The sequence below is a fragment of the Acomys minous genome, assembly GCF_964271855.1.
Source record: "Acomys minous genome assembly, chromosome: 3".
Lineage (NCBI taxonomy): Eukaryota > Metazoa > Chordata > Mammalia > Rodentia > Muridae > Acomys > Acomys minous.
Genome location: NC_140485.1, coordinates 20,230,543 through 20,248,990, shown reverse-complemented (window position 1 = coordinate 20,248,990; position 18,448 = coordinate 20,230,543). Strand labels below are relative to the sequence as shown.

General features: G+C 45.3%; 1 protein-coding gene across 1 annotated transcript in view; it reads left to right on the top strand.

The window, feature by feature from the left end:
• The window catches only part of MERTK (MER proto-oncogene, tyrosine kinase), a 96,220-nt gene that overhangs the window by 54,200 nt on the left and 23,572 nt on the right, over nucleotides 1–18,448 (top strand). The window contains exons 8-13 of the mRNA XM_084777615.1: nucleotides 2,354–2,505; nucleotides 7,281–7,434; nucleotides 10,348–10,501; nucleotides 13,153–13,238; nucleotides 15,157–15,252; nucleotides 16,509–16,589. Of these exons, the coding sequence (XP_084633741.1) occupies nucleotides 2,354–2,505; nucleotides 7,281–7,434; nucleotides 10,348–10,501; nucleotides 13,153–13,238; nucleotides 15,157–15,252; nucleotides 16,509–16,589 (723 nt within the window). The remainder of the gene's footprint in view (nucleotides 1–2,353; nucleotides 2,506–7,280; nucleotides 7,435–10,347; nucleotides 10,502–13,152; nucleotides 13,239–15,156; nucleotides 15,253–16,508; nucleotides 16,590–18,448) is intronic.

Genomic DNA, 18,448 nt, shown 5'->3' with positions numbered 1-18,448 from the left:
CGAAAGTCATTTCTTTATTAAACAAAAGTCTAGCTTCACAGTTGCCTAGAAGGTGGCCTAGTTAAGTTGCTTATTGACACAAGGTCTCATGATGCAGTCCTGGCTGGCCTGGAGCTTGCTGTGCGAACCAGGCTGGCTTCGAGCTCTTAGACACCCTCTGGCCTCAGCCAGGGATCAAAAAAAGCCGTGGTTCCTTCATGGTTTCTACTGCAGGTTGCTGCCCCTATACCCTCAACAACATGAACTGTGACCTGGAAGTATAAGACAAAACATGCCCTTCCCTCTGCCACTGCTTCTGGTCCTGATGTTTATCACAGCAGCAGAAAGAGCTCTGTGTGTGTGTGTGTGTGTGTGTGTGTGTGTGTGTGTGTGTGTGTGTGTGTTGGTGTTGTTTAAAGGGTGGCAGTGAGTTTGTTTTTCCATTTTCTGTATATCACAAGGTCCAACTGTTTCCTTTCTTGCTTTGTTTCTAACATAATATTGGCGGTAAACCTGATTTTCTTCCTCTGTGTGTTCTGTGTGTAAGATGTCCTTTCCCCCCATTTCTCCCTTAGCCCTGGTTTTGAAAAATTTAACAATGATGTACTTTAGCTTCATTTTACTGATATCCCTTGTGCTTGAAGTTCACTGGATTTCCTGCGTCTCTCCGTTTGTAGTTTGTATCACATTTGGGAACATTTGGGCTGCTATCACCTCACGTTTGGGAACATTTGGGCTGCTATCACCTCACGTTTGGGAACATTCGGGCTGCTATCACCTCACGTTTGGGAACATTTGGGCTGCTATCACCCCACGGTTGGGAACATTCGGGCTGCTCTCTTGCCCTCACAGTGTTGGAGACTAACCTGGGATCTCATGCATATGATACAAACACTCCTCATCACTGAGCTACCCCTCCGCTCCTCATGTGTTTCTGCCCTTTAGACTTCTCTCTTTTAAGGGCTTCAGCTATGTGCTTAACAGACCATTTGAAGTCCCATAATGCAGTAGTGCTCTGCTAATCCCTCCCCCTTTTTCTCTCCTCATTTTTGCTTTGGAAGGTTTTTATTGTTATCTCTTCAATTCGGTAATCTTACCTTGTTCAGTACCTAGTGTGCTACTATAGTTTTATCTTTCATGCTGTGATTTTTGTCTGCTTTTTATATATTTCATGCCTAAACATTTCTCTTCGTAGCTTTGGCTGTCCTGGACTTACTTTGTAAACCAGGCTAGCCTCGAACTCACAGAGAACCGCCTGTCTCTGCCTCCTGAGTGCTGGCATTATAGTCGACACAGCACATGGCTTGCAGGGCATTTTCTTTTTCTTTATTTTTTCTTTTTAAGATTTATTTATTATGGATATAGTGGTCTGCCTGCATGTATGCCTACACACTAGAAGAGGGCATTAGACCACATTATAGATGGTTATGAGCCATGTGGTTGCTGGGAATTGAACTCGGGACCTCTGGAAAAGCAGTCGGTGCTCTTAACCTCTGAGCCATCTCTCCAGCCCTATAGGGCATTTTCTTAATTGATTATTGATAAGGGAAGGTCTAGGCCATTGTGAGTGATACCATCCCAGGGCTTGGTGGTCCTGGATTCTATAGGAAAGCAGGCTGAGTAAGTTCATAAGCAACACTCCTTCATGGCCTCTGTATCAGCTCCTGCCTGCCCATCCCAGAGCCATTGAGCTTCTCAGCAGTTAGCCTTGTTCACTTCCAGGTGTCTACAGGGGGAACCAGTGAGCACCAGCCTTCTCCTTCCCAGACGTCCTCATTGATGTTAGCCTACCTTCCATGTTTATAACACTGTTAAAATAGCAAGCAAAATAACCTTGAGGAGTTAGCTCCCCAAACCCCTTCTTGTAAAAGCTTACACGAGGTCCAGGGATGTAGCTTAGTTGATAGGGTGCTTGCCAGCATGCGCAAAGCTCTGATTAATTCCCAATCACCACATACAATGGGCACACAAAATTCCAGTGGTATCTCAATGGTACTGTTTTGTTTTTTTTCAAGACAGGGGCTCTCTGTGTAAGCCCTGGCCATCCTGGAACTTGCCCAGTAGACCAGGCTGGTCTCGAACTCCTAGAGAGCCTCCTACCTCTTCAGGCTGAGCCATGTTGCCTGCTTCCTTCTTCTTATGGAATTTTGTGTGTGTGTGTGTGTGGTTGCTGTGATTGCTGAATTAAAGGCTTGCACCACTACTGCCTGTCTCTCAATGGTCCTTAATTGGAAACAGGATAGGAATTTACCATTAGTCTGGGTCTGTTTCATAAAACGTTTGAAACCCAAACACTTGATAACCGAGAAGAAAACAAAAGTCTATGTGCTTTTTTCCTTGTATCTATTTATCTCTCTCTCTCTTTCTTTTGTAGCTCCATCAGTAGCACCTTTAAATGTCTCTGTGTTTCTGAACGAGTCTAACAATAACGTGGATATCAGATGGATGAAGCCTCCAATTAGACGGCAGGATGGGGAGCTCCTGGGCTACCGGATATCTCACACATGGGAGAGCGTGGGCACTTCCGTAAGTCTGCACCCTCTTAAAGCACACTTAGTCATTTCCTTTTGATCAGCCGATTGCATTCTGTTTCAGAAGCTTTCGCTTCATGGGGATTGTTGTGATTGCACAAGGCAAGGCACCTTTCAATGGGACACGAACAATGCAGTAAAAATTAAAGCTGAAACACTCTATGTCGTTTTCCAGAGGCTTTTCTCACTACCCTACTTATCTTTGCATTAACTTATCAGCAAATAGCTACGTTAAAAGCAGCCTGTGTTATCGTGTGACTCTTGTCTTTAGGAAGTTTGGGCTGTTGGAGGAAGAATGTACTGGGGACTGTCCAGTGATCACAGCTTGCAGTCAGGAGCTACAGGGCTTAGCATCATGGTAGTTCATAGCCTCACGGGAATTTCTGGATTCTTTCCAGAAGATTATCCTGGAACATCCTTAGCTTCAAGACAACGGAAAAGAGTAAGCAGCCTCAAGAGGACAGGATTTAGCGAGCCTTTATTTGTGGGAGAGCCCAGCCCATTGTGGGCAGCACCATCCCCAGGAAGGTCATCCTAGGCTGTATAAGAAATTGCCTAAGCAGAAGCCAGTGAGCAAGCCACTAAGCAGTGTCCTCTGTGGTTTCTGCTGTGGTTCCTCCCCTGACTTCCCTCAGTGGTGGCTTGTGACCTGGAACTGTTCCATCCAAAATGAACCCTTTCCTCTCCTCACATTGATTTTGGCCTCAGTGTTTATCACAGCAACAGAAACCAGACTGGAGAAGGTGGACACACTGGTGCCACTAACAGGACGTATTCTTCCTTACCTTCCTTTATTGTGGTCATGGAAAATATGCCTATTTTGTCATCAGAGTCCTCCTCCCTATAAGCCTGGTGGTAGATCCGAATTTTAGCCTCTTTATTGCATGTGTCTGGAACATCACAAAGCTTCTTAGCAAGAGAGAGGAGCACAGTGAAGAAGCAAGCAGCCAAAGCCCTGGTCCAAGCTTGGTTCCCACCATTCCCAACTTCATGTCATCTCGTATTTTGGGTTTTTTTATTTGTTTGTTTGTTTTTGTTTTTTTGAGACAGGGTTTCTCTATGTTATCTTGGCTGTCCTGGACTCACTTTGTAGACCAGGCTTGGCCTTGAACTCACAGCAATCCACCTGCCTCTGCCTCCCGAGTGCTAGGATTAAAGGTGTGCCCGCCACCACACCTGGATGTCATCTAGTATTTTTGTTTGTTTGTTTGTTTTAAAGATGTGTTTGTTTATTCTGTATACAGTGCTCTGCCTGCTTGTACCCCTGCAGGCCAGAAGAAGGCATCAGATCACATTATAGATGGTTGTGAGCCACCATGTGGTTGCTGGGAATTAAACTCAGGACCTCTGGAAGAGCAGTCAGTGCTCTTAACTGCTGAGCCATCTCTCCAGCCTGTTTGTTTGGTTTTTTGAGGCAGGATTTCTCTGTGTAGCCCTGGAACTCACACTGTAGACCAGGCTGGCCTCAAACTCAGAGATCCACCAACCTCCCGCGCTGCCGCCACCCCCTCCCCCACCCCACCCCCCACCCCCCAGCCCCATGTGTGCTGCCACCACTACCTGGCTGCCATGCAGCATTTATAAAAATTGCTTTTCCCCCCAAAATAATGATTGGAATTTGTTCTCTCTCCTTTCCTTTCTATAAAAGAGCAGGCTATTGGAAACAGTAGCTGATGGGATAGAAGAAAAAGGTGAGGACTTGGTCATCCGTGGTGTCCTACACCATGTGAATGATCACCAAGTGTCTGTAGCAATCCTACACAAGAAGCCTCTCATCCCCTAGTCCTGTCCCAAGTCATCTGTCCCAGTGTCTCAAGCTTAACTGTATTTCCCCATGGGCTGAGTTCAGACGGTGTAGCATTTCCACAGTGGTGAATGCTTAGTGTAGGACAGAAAGGTTTGCCCATTGTCCGAGTCAGTAGGGATTTCATTTGTCTCTGTTGGTAGAAGATTCCAGCAGACCCGTTTGTGCTCTAGAGCAAGCCAGTGTGTTTAAAGAGCTATTCCTTTTGGTTTGCATGAAAGCCTCTTTCCTAAAGGGGACTCCTTGAGCCGCAGCATTTCAAGAGTAGTGGTGAAAGCTCTATGGATGACGGGGCTTGAGAGTAGAATGCACACCCAGCCGTGCCCTACGTTCTCGTGGCCCTTTGTTCAGAGGGGGTCCCCTCTGCAGGGAGAACAATATAGGCACAGTTCAGGCTGTGACCTTTCTGTAACTTACCTCCTTGCGGGTGTCAAGTCATCCAGTCATGAGGTCATTTGCATTGCGCCCACTCTGTACTTTGTGCCTTGTGACAATAACAGACTGAGACAGTCACGTTATTTCGAGAGCATTGCACTTCTGTCTCATGATCTGAACCTGGAAGCAAAGAGGGAGGTCCTGAGGAAGGGCCAGAGGGGCCCTGACCAGGCTGAAATGATGTTTACAATGACCTAACTTCATTTCCAGAACTCTTTTCATCTACACTGATGAGGGGATGTCACAGCCCCAGCTGAGGCAATGTCATCTCTCACGACAGTCCTTTCATTTGCTCTTTTAGCTACTTCTTCTCGTGTAAGGCAGGAAACTGGGCAGTTCTGAAATTTCTGACTGACAGCTGTAGTAAGTTGGGTTTTGTATTTGTGTGATTTCAGAACTTCCTTGGAAGGGGTCTCTGGGTGGCTTTAGTGGCACAAGCTAACCCACTGTCAAAATAAAATACTTTCTGTCTGAAAAGGATCAACCCAGGATATGCAGCCCCTACCACTGCTAACTTTTCATTTGTTCATTTAAGAAATCTTCAGCACGGCCCCTGAGCTCAGGCCCCTGAGGGCAGAAGGGTGGGAGATGGAGCTTCCCCCTTCTCAATTCCTCTCCTCTTCTCAACGGAGGAGTCACTTCCAGCTTAGATTTGGGACCAGCTCCAGGAGGCCAAACCGGGTGGCCTCTTGGTCATGAATGACTGGCTTGTTCTATCCTTGAGGTTGAGCTGGCTCTGTCCTGTACCATTTCTACAAGTGACTGGCTTGAGAGCTATGGAACTCAAGATGACGTGACCACCAACCACACCTCCAGTCCAGAGATGGTCTGTGGTCCCTGTGCCCCACCTGACTTGTTATTTCTGTCTCATGTCAAACTTCCACCATCCAGGGATGAAGACAGGGTCCCAGAGCCTTGTTTCAGGCTGATAACCCCACAGTTGTCACGTCAAAAAGCTAGGCTCCTGTGGAGATGGCTTAGCAGTTGGTGCGTTCTCCCTGGGAGGACCAACTCTCCCGTTCTCAGCACTCCCTAAGCTTGGGTTCCTTGTAGAGGGCTGAGGTGTCGTTGGCTTTTCCCTATTCCCTTTGGCATATCTATTGCTGTTTGTTCGGCCCCGAAAATATGCATAGAGGTAATATTATATAGCTTGAACAGATAATACTTAGGGATATATATGTAAACATATGTACATATATGCATGGAACACCAATAATGAGAAAAGGCGGCCATGAATCTAAAGATGGGCAAGGAAGGATATGTGGGAGGGCTTGGAGGGAGGAAAGGGAAGGCAGAAATGCTGTAATTATATTATGATCTCCAAGACAACGAAAGCGAGAACGGAGAGCGTTGTGAGCACGGAGGTCCAGAGAGCCTGAGGGATGTATCGGCAAAAGCGTGTCCTGGTTGAGTTCCTCCCTGGGCCCCCATGGCTCACTGCGGCATGGCGATGGCTTTAAAACAACAGCAGCGAATGTAAACCCAGGCCTCATGAATTGCACAAATCAGGGCTGGAGAGGTGGCTCCGTGGTTAAGAGCATTGGCTGCTCTTCCAGAGGACCCAGGTTCAATTCCCAGCACCCACATCGTGTCTCACAGCCATCTGTAACTCCTGTTCCAGGGGGTCCAGCACTCTCTTCTGGCCTCCAAGGGCACCAGGAATGCATGTGTGCAGACATACATGCAGGCAAAACACTCATGTGCCTACAAAATTTTTTTAAATCTAAAAATAAATTTCAAATAGCACAGATGTCCACTTGTCAAGCCTAAGGGAGGGGGGGGGAGATAATGCTATTAGTTCCCTCATCTGTCCATCTAGAGCCTTTAGTCAGAACCCCCAGGACTTCAGAGAACTGAAGCTCAGTGGCGCTAAATCAAGGGTGGTTGGCAGGTGCGTAGTGCCAAGGGACAGTGTGAGTCTGTGGCGTTGTGCCAAGGGTAAGACTGTGCACACAGGCTCTCAAAGCTTTAGTTCTGCTCTTAACATCTAGAAGAGTGGTTCTCAACCTATGAGTACGTCCCCTGGTGCAGGGGTCGCATATCAGATATCTTGCATATCAGATATTTATATTAGGAGTCATAACAGTAGCAAAATTATAGTTACGAAGTAGCAATGAGAATAATTCATGTCTGGGGATCACTAAAACATGAGGGATTGTACTAACGGGTTGCAGCATTGGGAAGGTTGAGAACCACCAATTTAGATGCATCCACTACAAGTTCCCTCTGTTCCAGAAGTTTCTTAAGTGACCACTGTAAATGCCATGCCTTCAGGATCTTAGTTTCTCAAGGCCCCCCAAGGCTTGAGATTACTGCCACCCCACCCCCAGCCCTGTGACCCACACTGTAGTGTCCCCGGCAATGGCCCTTGTGAAGAAAGAACTTTGTGGAAATATGACCTCTGTGCATGGAAAGCGGGTGGCTTCCCTCAAAAGGAACTGTGGGTGTGTGGGTAGCTGTCTAGTGAGTCTCCCCGCCCCCCCCCCCCCATGTCTCAGTGTTTCGTTTCTCCTTTTCTTTTCTATTATCAGAAAGAGCTTTCTGAAGAAGTCGGCCAGAATGGCAGCTGGGCTCAGATTCCTGTGCAAATCCACAACGCCACCTGCACAGTGAGGATCGCGGCCATCACTAAAGGGGGCATTGGGCCCTTCAGTGAGCCAGTGAAAGTCATCATTCCTGAACACAGTGAGTGGGGCGGGGGCGGGGGTGTTGAGCGCAGAATGTGAGCCCAGTGCATAAGTGGGACCCGTGCAACAGTGGATGACTGACTGATAATTGCAAAATAAGGACAGAAACATTGTTGCAATGGTAATGAACTTTAGACTAACTCCACAGAACTCCCACACTCCTGCCATTACTGTCAGTGCTCATAACTAGTGAGGAAGATCCATTCTTTCAGAACACTGAGTTGGACTTTACCTCTTGAATTTAGTTTAAGGCACATGGCCCTGCATTTTGGACAGGCAATACCGCTGGTCCTTAGCTGCCTCTGACTGGCGCTGTTGGTTTGCCACGCTTGTTTCTGCTCTGTTTGAAGCTTTCTTGCCTTGTGTTTTTACCCATTCAACCTTTGGGTAATGTGCTTTGAAACTCGGACTGCGTAGAACATCAAGTGTTTGCTCCAGATGCCATCCTCCTGCTGCCCTGGCTGGTTGAGCTAAATGCCCAACCATGCATATCACCTCTTGCCTATTGGTGGAATGTTCTTTGGCAAGGATCCACCATGATGCCTCCCATGGGCCCAATGCTATCCATGGTTCTGTAAATCAGGGGAGCCACTTTTGTTCTGACTCCAGCCCAGCCTAGCCCAGCCTACCTTGGTTAGTAGGAAGCCTTTGTAAAAAAAAAAAATCCATGCCCAGCCCATCTTTTTCAGCATGACTTACTCATCTACAAGGCCTTGGCAAACATGGCCTTTGCACCCGACGTCAGATGAGACTGGAGGGCAGGGACTCATTTGCGTCTGTCTCTTTCCCAGCAATCCACGAGCAGTGATCCCTCTTCTTACTAAACAGGAGGCAGATGACCTTCCTGCAGCCAGTAGACTCGTTTCCTGGGAGCACAGTTCCTGGTGCTAGGAAGACTGAAGGCGTCTCTCAGAGACAGAGAGATGCTGATTCAAAAGACACAGCTTTACATTTAAGGACCCTTGCTGCTCCTGCCAAGGGCAAGAGCTAAGTTTCCCAGCGCCCACATTAAAGCAGCTTACGGCCACCTGTAACTCTAGTTCCAAGGAATCTGCTGTCCTTCTCTGGTCTCCATGGAAACCCACATGTATGGGCCTTCATGCATTGTCACACACATTGGCAAATATATACACATCGTTAATGGTCCATCCTTCTTAAAAAAATCAGAATTTGTAACCACAGAACTTCCATTCTCATGTGTAATAAGCTACACACAGTTTTAAAGCTTTGTTTCATAGGCAGAATTGCTTTGCGCTGCTTCAATATGTAACCATGGCCGTTACTCAAGTCTGAGTAACACCAGTTCCCGGCAATACGTTTCAGTTTTTAGCTACCTTCCTACGAGAATTGTCACTGCACAAAGCACAAAGATGCCTCTAGTCACCATGAGTGATAGATGTGCGGCATCTCCACGGCAGCCATGTCACATGTCTCCAAGCTTGTCGGTGATTGAGCACCGTGTCCGTCATTGAGTTCACACGCTTGGCAAAAGAAAGACACATGCCCGTGTGACGCCCTTTCCTCTCGGCACCAAATTCAAGTGACCTTTACAAACATGGATAGTTGACAGAAGTGGTTTAGTGTGAAACCATGAAAAGCCAGGAAGACATGAAAGGAGGTGGTGCTGGAAGGCAGCTATGAATTGGAGGTAAACGGAGTGTGGGGTGTTGGCACCGCTGTTATTTGATGAACTTATTGGCATGAGCAGAGTTGTGAATGTATTTACAGAAGCCTGGTGAGGTGACAGAAGCAATAGAAATTGCTCAGTTAAAGAAACACCTGCCAAAACAAAAACAAAAACATTAGAGGCTGTGGACATAGCTCAGGGCTTCAGCATCTGCCTAGAATTCATGAAGCCCTGGGCGCCATCCCAGCACAACAGCAAAGCCTACACATTAAAGGAGTTCACAGAGGCACTTTACAACACCAAAGATAAAATGTTGGGATTATAGTCCAACTTAGAAAAGAACATGACAGTTCTGTGCAACACAGGAAAGGTGTTTTAGTGTGTTCCTTTGCATGGTTAGAAGACAAACATTGTTTAAATGTCTCTTGATTTTTTTTTATTTTTCTCTTTTGGACAAGGAAGCAACTTTGCTTCTTACTGTTTTTGAGGATGAAGAGTTGAAGACCAGCCTGGACTGTGTAGGGAAACCCTGTGAAAAGAGGGAGGAAAGGGAAAAATTCTGTGCACCAAGCAAATGCTAGCTTTACTAATTTTTCATTTTCTTCTGCACTTATTACTAACTGAATCAAGCATGTCATTTAGTTATTTTTTTAATTGACAAGTGAAAGTTGTATATATTTGTGGAGTTCAGTGTGTTGTTTTGACAGGCATTTACTATGAAATGATACAATAAAACTAGTCTTGGGCCAGGCGGTGGTGGCGCATGCCTTTAATCCCAGCACCTGGGAAGCAGAGGCAGGCGTATCACTGTGAGTTTGAGGCCAGCCTGGTCTACAAAGTGAGTCCAGGACAGCCAAGGATACACAGAGAAACCCTGTCTCAAAAAAACGAAAACAAAAAACTAGTCTCGTTGTTTTCTTAAACTTTATTTATCTTTATTGGATTGTGTGGCCTGCTTATCTGTATGTGCACCATGCAAGACAGGGCCCATGGAGGCCTGGGTTGGAACCGTTCAAGCTCATGCAATTCTGAGACACGCAGTGTAGGTGCTGGGATCCGAACCTGGATCATCTCGAAGAGCAGCAGGTGCTATTAACCTCTGGGCCATCTCTCCTGCCCCTAGTTTCATTGATAGTTAAAACTCCGAATCCTTTCACCTTGCACAAAGTGAGAACGACCTGCATTCACTGGCCACAAAAAGTTAAAGGATTGCAAGCCAATATATCCTGTGTGTTTGGGATCCCAGAGGATTATTTCCGGTTCATGGTTTTGGATTTGTTCCAGGTAGGGTAGATTACGCGCCCTCATCAACTCCAGCGCCTAGCAACACTGAGTCTGTGCTCATCATCCTCGGCTGCTTCTGTGGATTTGTTTTCATTGGGTTGATTTTGTATATTTCTCTGGCCATCAAAAGAAGAGTACAAGAAACAAGGTTTGGGTAAGTTTCCCACTTAAAATTGTTAACCTTGAGTAGGGCTGGAGGAGCACACCTTTAATTCCAGCAGAGGCAGAGCCAGGCAGATCTTTGTGAGTTCAAGACCAGCCTCCTGGTCTAGGTAGAGCTGGGATGGGGAAAACCATGCCTTGAGGAAAAAAAGAAGAAAGAAAGAAAGAAAGAAAGAAAGAAAGAAAGAAAGAAAGAAAGAAAGAAAACCTCATAGTGTTGATGATATTGATTTGACAGATGCTAGTGCCTCTCTGGACTCTTTGCCTTGTCTTATCTTATGAGACCTCAGAGTCAGGTGACTTACCTACATAAACCAGTTCCTGCAAAGTCAGCAACAGCAAAAGCCAGCAGTGCAATGGCTCTTTTACAGAGAAGAGCCTCAGCAGGATACACTATGCCAACTGGGTATCGTTGAATGAGCAGCTCTAAAAATGAGACCAATTATTATGTATTGTGTGTGTGTGATATATGCATATGTGTACACATGTGTATTCCCCTGCACTTTCCTGGGCACACCTGTGTGGAGACAAGAGGTCTACATCAGGTGTGTGTGCCCATGCCACGGTACACATAAAGAGATCAGAGGACAACGGGCAGGAATTAGTTCATTTTCTTCTTCCACGCATGGGTGACAGAACCTGAACTGAAGTCGGCAGCAGCAGCTAGTGCCGTTACCCACTGAGCCATTTCAGAGGCCTCCTCCACTGTATTTTTTGAGATAGGTTCTCATTAAAGCCGAGTCTTAAGGTTTTGGCTAGACTGGCTGACTAGTTGGCTGGGGGAAGCCTGCCCTTCTCTTCTCCTTCAGCTCTGGGGCGACAAGCATGCAGTAGTATCCTCAGTGTTTATGTCGATCTGGGGGTCACAGCTCAGGTCCTTATGCTCACACACCAAGCACTTCACCATCGAGCCATCTCCCTAGCCCCCACTTTTTTTTAAGGTACAGCTCAAACATTCATAAGCTGAAAATATGAACTACCAAATGGTTCAAATTGGAAACAGAGTGCCAACATGATGTCACATTTGGAAAGTTTGTTTCATACTCAAAAAACGATTGCAAGTGTTACATACCTTCACGCTGTGTATGAAGCAGGTACGAAATGGGCATGAGCTTTGCGTTTAGATTCGCTTCCAGGATTCCAGAATCTGAAAAGGCCTGTAATTCCTAACACCTGTGTTCCTGTCGTCTCAGAGACAGATACCCACCTATGTATAGGGACTACAGGGGGGACAGGTGCCAAGGTATTAGCATCCCTGGATGGCTGAAGGTGGCTTGGCCCTTGGTTTTTTACTTCTTCTTCTTCTTCTTCTTCTTCTTCTTCTTCTTCTTCTTCTTCTTCTTCTTCTTCTTCTTCTTCTTCTTCTTCTTCTTCTAATCCTTCTTCCTTCCCTGCCTCCTTCTTCCCCTCTCTTGCTTCCTTGGCTCAGTTTTCACATTTTCTGTAATTATGTGTTTCAAATAGCTACCTTTTTTTTTTTAATTTCAACATTCCAATTTTAAAATCCCTCTTTTCCTTTTCCAGCATCAATTCTGTCACTTAGGACAACCTCCTAGTGTTGCCCAGCTTCCTTGCTATTATTTGCCTCTCAGTGGTACCCATTATCCCTACCAATTCTAACTGCTGTGAGCCTGAGTTAAGAATAGCATACACACAGACACAGACATAGACACACACACACACACACACACACACACACACACACACACACACACACACACTATGTTATACACTTATGAGATGCTGAGTCAGGGTATAAAGGTTCCTCTATGGTTAAGAGCACTGGCTATTCTTGCGGAGGACCTGGATTTGGTTAGAAGCAGCCATGTCAAGTGTCTCACAGCCATCTGTAACTTCCACCCCAGGGGCTCTTATGCCCACTTCTGGCCTCCTCATGTAGATACACTCACATATACATAATTTTTTTTTGAAAAATGGAAAAATAGACCTTAAGAAAAGGCTTATGTGGGGCTGGAGCAATGGTGTACATACAGACAAAACATTTATACACATAAAAATAAACAAATCTCTTTTTAAAAAAATAAATTGTTCTTGGTTCTTAAGATATATACATATGTACTTTTTTGGCTTTTTGTTGTTTGTTTGTTTGTTTTTGTATTTTGAGACAGGCTTTCTCTGTGTAGCCATGGCTGTCCTGGACTCACTTTGTAGACCACGCTGGCCTCGACCTCACAGAGATCTGCCTGCCTCTGCCTCTCAGAGTGCTGGGATTATAGGCATTTGCCACCATGCACAGCTAAGATATATAAGTTGTATAATCATGACCGCTATAGGCAAGCACATTTACCATTGTTACTCAGTGCTGGTATATGTCCCTCATGATACCTAGGCAGAAGTGTTTAGCTATTACCAGGTAGACCTAAAATAGATTTAAGAAAAGCAACCTATCTCTCCCAGTGAGATTTTTTTTAAAATGCCCTTTCCCTGTTCGATACTGGGAGTCAAACCCAGGACCTCACACCTGCTCTTCCAGTACTCTACCACCAAGATAAATGCCAGCAGGGGATGTTTTGGCTGCAGAAGAGTCCTTTATACTTGGTGGTGTCACCATAACGTCCTTGTGGTGTCAGCATGTGGTTCCATTGCCCTAATTTGTGCTTGGATGTCTCTGTTTTTGTGCAGGGATGCATTCTCTGAGGAGGACTCCCGATTAGTCATGAATTACAATGCAAAGAGGTCCTTCTGTCGGCGAGCCATTGAGCTTACCTGTAAGTTGACTTCCGTTTCACTTGTTGGCAAAAATTAAAATAGTGGAGAGGCAAGGTAGATTTCTAAAGAAAGCTGAGAGATGAGAATGGAAAAAAATTACATAATGGGGTTTTCTTTTTGTTTTGTTTTCTTTTCTTTTTGTTGTTGTTGTTGTTTTATTTTGTTTTGTTTTTCAAGACAGTGTATTCTGTGTAGCCTTGGCTGTCCTGGACTTGCTTTGTAGATCAGGCTGGCCTCGAACTCACAGTGATCTGCATACCTCTGCCTCCCAAATGCTGGTATTAAAGGCATGCACCACCATCGCCTGGCTTTTGTTTTTGTTTTCTAAGACAGGGTCTTGCTATATAGTCTAGGCTGGCCTCGAACTCATGACCCTCTGTAGTTCCACCTCCTGAGTGCAGAGTTTACAGTCACTGGCCACCACATCCACGCAGGATGGTTGGTTTTACCGTCAGAAGCATTTCAGAAATTAGCAAGGAGATGGTCAGATGTTGCCACATTGAGCTCTACTGGCCAGTTTACTGGAAATCGGAAGTGAATCTGGTGTTAAGAAATGAGTTAAAGGCCAGGCGTGGTGGCACACGCCTTTAGTCCCAGCACTCAGGAGGCAGAGGCAGATGGATCACTGTGAGTTCGAGGCCAGCCTGGTCTATAAAGCGAGTCTAGGACAGCCAAGGCTACACAGAGAAACCCTGTCTCAAAAAACAAAAACAAAACAAAAAAGAGAAACGAATTAAGGATCCACAACCCCGTGAACCACCCATAGAAATTGGGCAGAGATCAAAGGTTTAAAGGAAGCAACAAAGCAGTGGATGTAACCTCCAACGTCACTTCCTGTTATCCTGGCCACTAACTCGAAGGACAAGGACAGTCTGCCAAGTTACACTGGCAGGCTGAGATTTTGCTGAGTGGGAGTGAGGGGGTCTGGCTTTGGGGTGGGGGTGGGGTAAGCAGACAGAAGCTCCTGGGTAACGTCAGAAGCAACATGGCTGTGTGCAAACCTTGTCAGATCCATGCCTGTGGATATCTAGCTTGGCAAAACCAAACAAAACAAAGCAAACCAGGACCCAGCCTGATGGAATGCAGGCTACTGTGAATCAAAAGTGACTCTGGTGGACAGCAGCACTAACTACTTTTCTAACCTCCATCTTTTACCTTTAAATGTCTCTGTTCTTGCCTTTTTTTAAAAAAAAAATTTACTCATTTAGACAGTTTTTCCCCTCCATCAGGGAACATATTCCCTTCCAATATAAAGGGTCTTCTCTTTCAAAGGTTGTGCGCACCTCGGCTGTAGCTTAGGGTGAGCCATCTGCCAGTGGGTCATTAGACAGCTCTCCCTCCCTAATGCTGCACATGTGTTGCATACGTTGTCATATACCAAGTCCTTGCTGTAGACAATCTTACTCTCCAGTCCCCTGAAGTACCCAACTTAGCCTGATGTCACAAATAAATAAATAAATAAATAAATAAATAAATAAAGTGCCACATACCCCATGTACAAGGGCATGGGTATTCTCTGGGTATTTTCTGGGTTTGATTCTCTTCTTCCCTGGCTGGCATGGGAGCGTAGGAGAAGGATCCTAGTGGCTCCTTGCTATACCACAAATAGGGACATACAACCCAGCAGCATGTGCCCACTGATATGCTTCCCCAACCCCTCTAATGTCAAAAGCAGACTGCTGCATGGATCTCAGAGCAGGCCACTGCTGTTGGGGAAAAGGGAAGCTGTTTGTAGCGGGTCTCACCTTGGAGGCCGAATTGTGTTCACCTCGATCACAGGAGAATTGTATACAAAATGGAGAGCATGTAGCTGTGACGTAGGACTTTGCACACACACACACACACATGTCTGCTTATGTTTAATGGGAGAAAGCCCACTGCTCACACGTACTCACACCGTCGTCACTCCTGTTGCAGTGCACAGCTTGGGGGTGAGCCAGGAGCTGCAAAATAAACTGGAAGATGTGGTGATTGACAAAAATCTTCTAGTTCTCGGGAAAATCCTGGGTGAAGGTAAGCAGCTTTAAAGCAGTTTGTTTAGGAGTTGAGGCAAAGGGCAGTTGAGGGTTTTTTTTTTTCCTCTGAACACACAGAGCTGTAGATTACTGTTCATTTACCCCAATCACAACATCGTAGCCCGTTGTACTTGTAGCACTGAGCAGACTGTGTTCTGTTTTATTGTTGTTGTTGTTGTGTGGCATTTATTATTATTACTTTACCTTTTTATTGAAAATAGGTTTTTCTCATAAAATATATCATGGTTATACTTCCCCCTCCCTTCATTCCTCCGAGTCCTCCCCACGTCCTCTCCCATGTGGGATCCACTCCCTTTTATGTCTCTCATTAGAAAAGAACAGACGTCCGAGAGACAACAACCAAACAGGACAAAATAAACTACAATAAGATGGAGACACACACACACACACACACACACACACACACACACACACACAAAACCTATCATGTCAAAGTTGGGCATGACAACCCAACAGGAGGAAAAGGATTTTTAAACATGTATTCATTGAATAAAATATCAAAGTTATGACTTGTAGTTAAAATGCAAGTCACTCCTTCCTCTTTGGAGCTTAAAATGAAAGAGGAGAATTTTGAAACCTGGATCTGACATTAGTAAAAGGCATCTGCAGCCCATGGGAGGAAATAAGCTTTGGATGTATACATTCCCTTCCTTCATGGCAGGGCATGTGGTTCAATGGTTACTATTTATTATTATTATTTTATTGTTATCATTATTATTATTATTAGTAGTAGTAGTAGTAATATTATTATCTACTGATTGATTGTTGTTCTACTCTAAGGTACTGATCTACTTCAGTTGATGAAAATATGTACTTAAATTTTAAAGTTGTTTTTATAGCATGAATGATAGTGTTATCAAATGTGTGCTTTGAGCTGGGAGTGTAATTCAGTGGTAATGTGCTTACCTAACTTGTGAAAAAGCCCCAAGTTCTGACTCCAGCATTTGGTGGATTAAAAAAAAAAATACTGTTTTGTGATCTTTGGAAAGATTTCCCATGTTTTCCTAGAAGCATCTTGGGTCAGTTATAATGGCCGGTGACGTGACAAGCTAAGCAAAGTCTGAACCACTCAGACTTACACTACCAGTGTGCACCCCCAGTATGCAGGTGTGAGAGGCGAGAAGGCTCTGCCCAATGTCTGTGGGTGAGCTGGTCTTGCACCACACGCATCTGCGGTTCTGTGGTCAGGAGAGAGTCTGCAGAGCATCATGTAGATGTTGCTTCGCTTCGCAGGAGAGTTCGGGTCTGTAATGGAAGGAAATCTGAAGCAGGAAGATGGGACTTCTCAGAAGGTGGCAGTGAAGACCATGAAGTGTGAGTTTCTGGCATGGGACCCCTTCTTCCAGGGTGGACAGGTACCTCAATACCAGGTGCTCCATGTAGAACGGTGATGGGGTCACTAGGCAGTGTGGGAGCGTGGCCACCAGCAGACGGTGCATGACGAGCTCCTTATACACACAGACATTATATATTCTTCATGCTCAAAGCGCCATTTGTCACTTCCACCACCTCTACTATGATCCCCCTCATTACCTGGGACAGCTAATGATCCCCAAGTAAGGCATGCATTCCTGAGGCAGGGGGATCTAGTGTTAGTATCTGACCCTAGGGCTTGGTCTGACTGATGTCTAGGGTAGTGGGGCCTCTTCCTGAAAAATACAGTCTCCGCCTTCAGAATCTCTGTGTAGTTCAGTGACAGGGTACTCACCTAGCATGCACAGGGCCCCTGGGTTCAATCTCAGGCACTGTGGAAGAAAAAAAATAAAAAGTAGGGCATTTCAGAGAGACCTTGTTAGATTCTTAACCAAGAGCTCTTGACATTCTGACCACAGATTGATGTTGCCTATGAGGTGATGCAGTCACTCAGGGTGCTGTTTTGCTGAGGGGATAGATAATTGATGATGTGGGGAAACAAATATATGTTCAAACGTACTAAGAAAAAGAAAGACTCCCGGGGCCCCATTTGCCTGGGGTTGGCCCTTGGGGAAGGGTTTACAGTCGGGCCTCCGTCTCTGACTTCTGTTGGGTACCCCCTGGTGCTCTGTAGCAAAGGGAAGCAGTGAAGATGAAGAAGAAAGACATGCTATAAATGTAAAGGTTTTAAAATATTTGTTCTAGCTGGGCATGGTGGTGCACACCTTTAATCCCAGCACTGGGGAGGCAGAGGCAGGTGGATCTACACAGAGGAACCCTGTCTCAAAAAAAAAAAAACCACACATGCACACAAATATATATTTGCTCTAAGTTTTCTGTACTGGAATAAGATAATATATGGTAAACCTTAGAATAGTACAAACCTTGGCGAGGCACCCTCATAGGCCATTTTAGTCACTAGCTACATCCTGTAAAAGAAATCCCTTGCTGGGTGTGGTAGCACATGCCTGTAATCCCAGTACTCTGGAGGCAGAGGCAGGCAGATCTCTGTGAGTTTGAGGCCAGCCTGCTCTATAAAGCAAGTCCAGGGCAAACAGGACTGCAAGAGAATCCCTGTCTCAAAAAAAAAAAAAAAAAAAAAAGAAAGAAAGAAAGAAAGAAAAGAAAAAAGAAGAAAAAAACCAGAATAACAACAAAAAACAAAAACAGAAAAAGAAATCCCTTAAGACAGGCCTGGTCTTATGTTTTGTCTCTTTTTAATTATAGTAAGATATATGTAAAATAAAAGTTAGCATCTTAACCATTTTTTAAAAGTACAGGCCAGTGGCATTTAGCACCTTCCGGTTGCCATGCAACAGTCACTACCATCCAGCTCCTTTTTTTTTTTTTTTTTTTTTTTTTTTTTTTGGTTTTTCAAGACAAGGTTTCTCTGTGTAGCCTTGGCTGTTCTAGACTCACTTTGTAGGCCAGGCTGGCCTCGAACTCACAGAGATCTGCGTTCCTCTGCCTCCCGAGTGCTGGGATTAAAGGCGTGCGCCACCATGCCTGGCCAACATCTAACTCTTACCTTTTCCATCTTTTCAAACTGCAACTCTATATGCCCACTCCCCTCCCCCACCCAAGACGCAGCCATTCTATTTTCAGTCTGGTTTTGTCACTCTAAGCACGGCCTGAAAGTGGAGTCAAACAGGATTGCTTCTTTTGGGACTGGCTTGTTTCATGTTGCATAATATTATATTTTATTTTTAAATGTTATTACACTTACTTATTTGTGCATGCATGTGTGTGTGTGTGCGCGA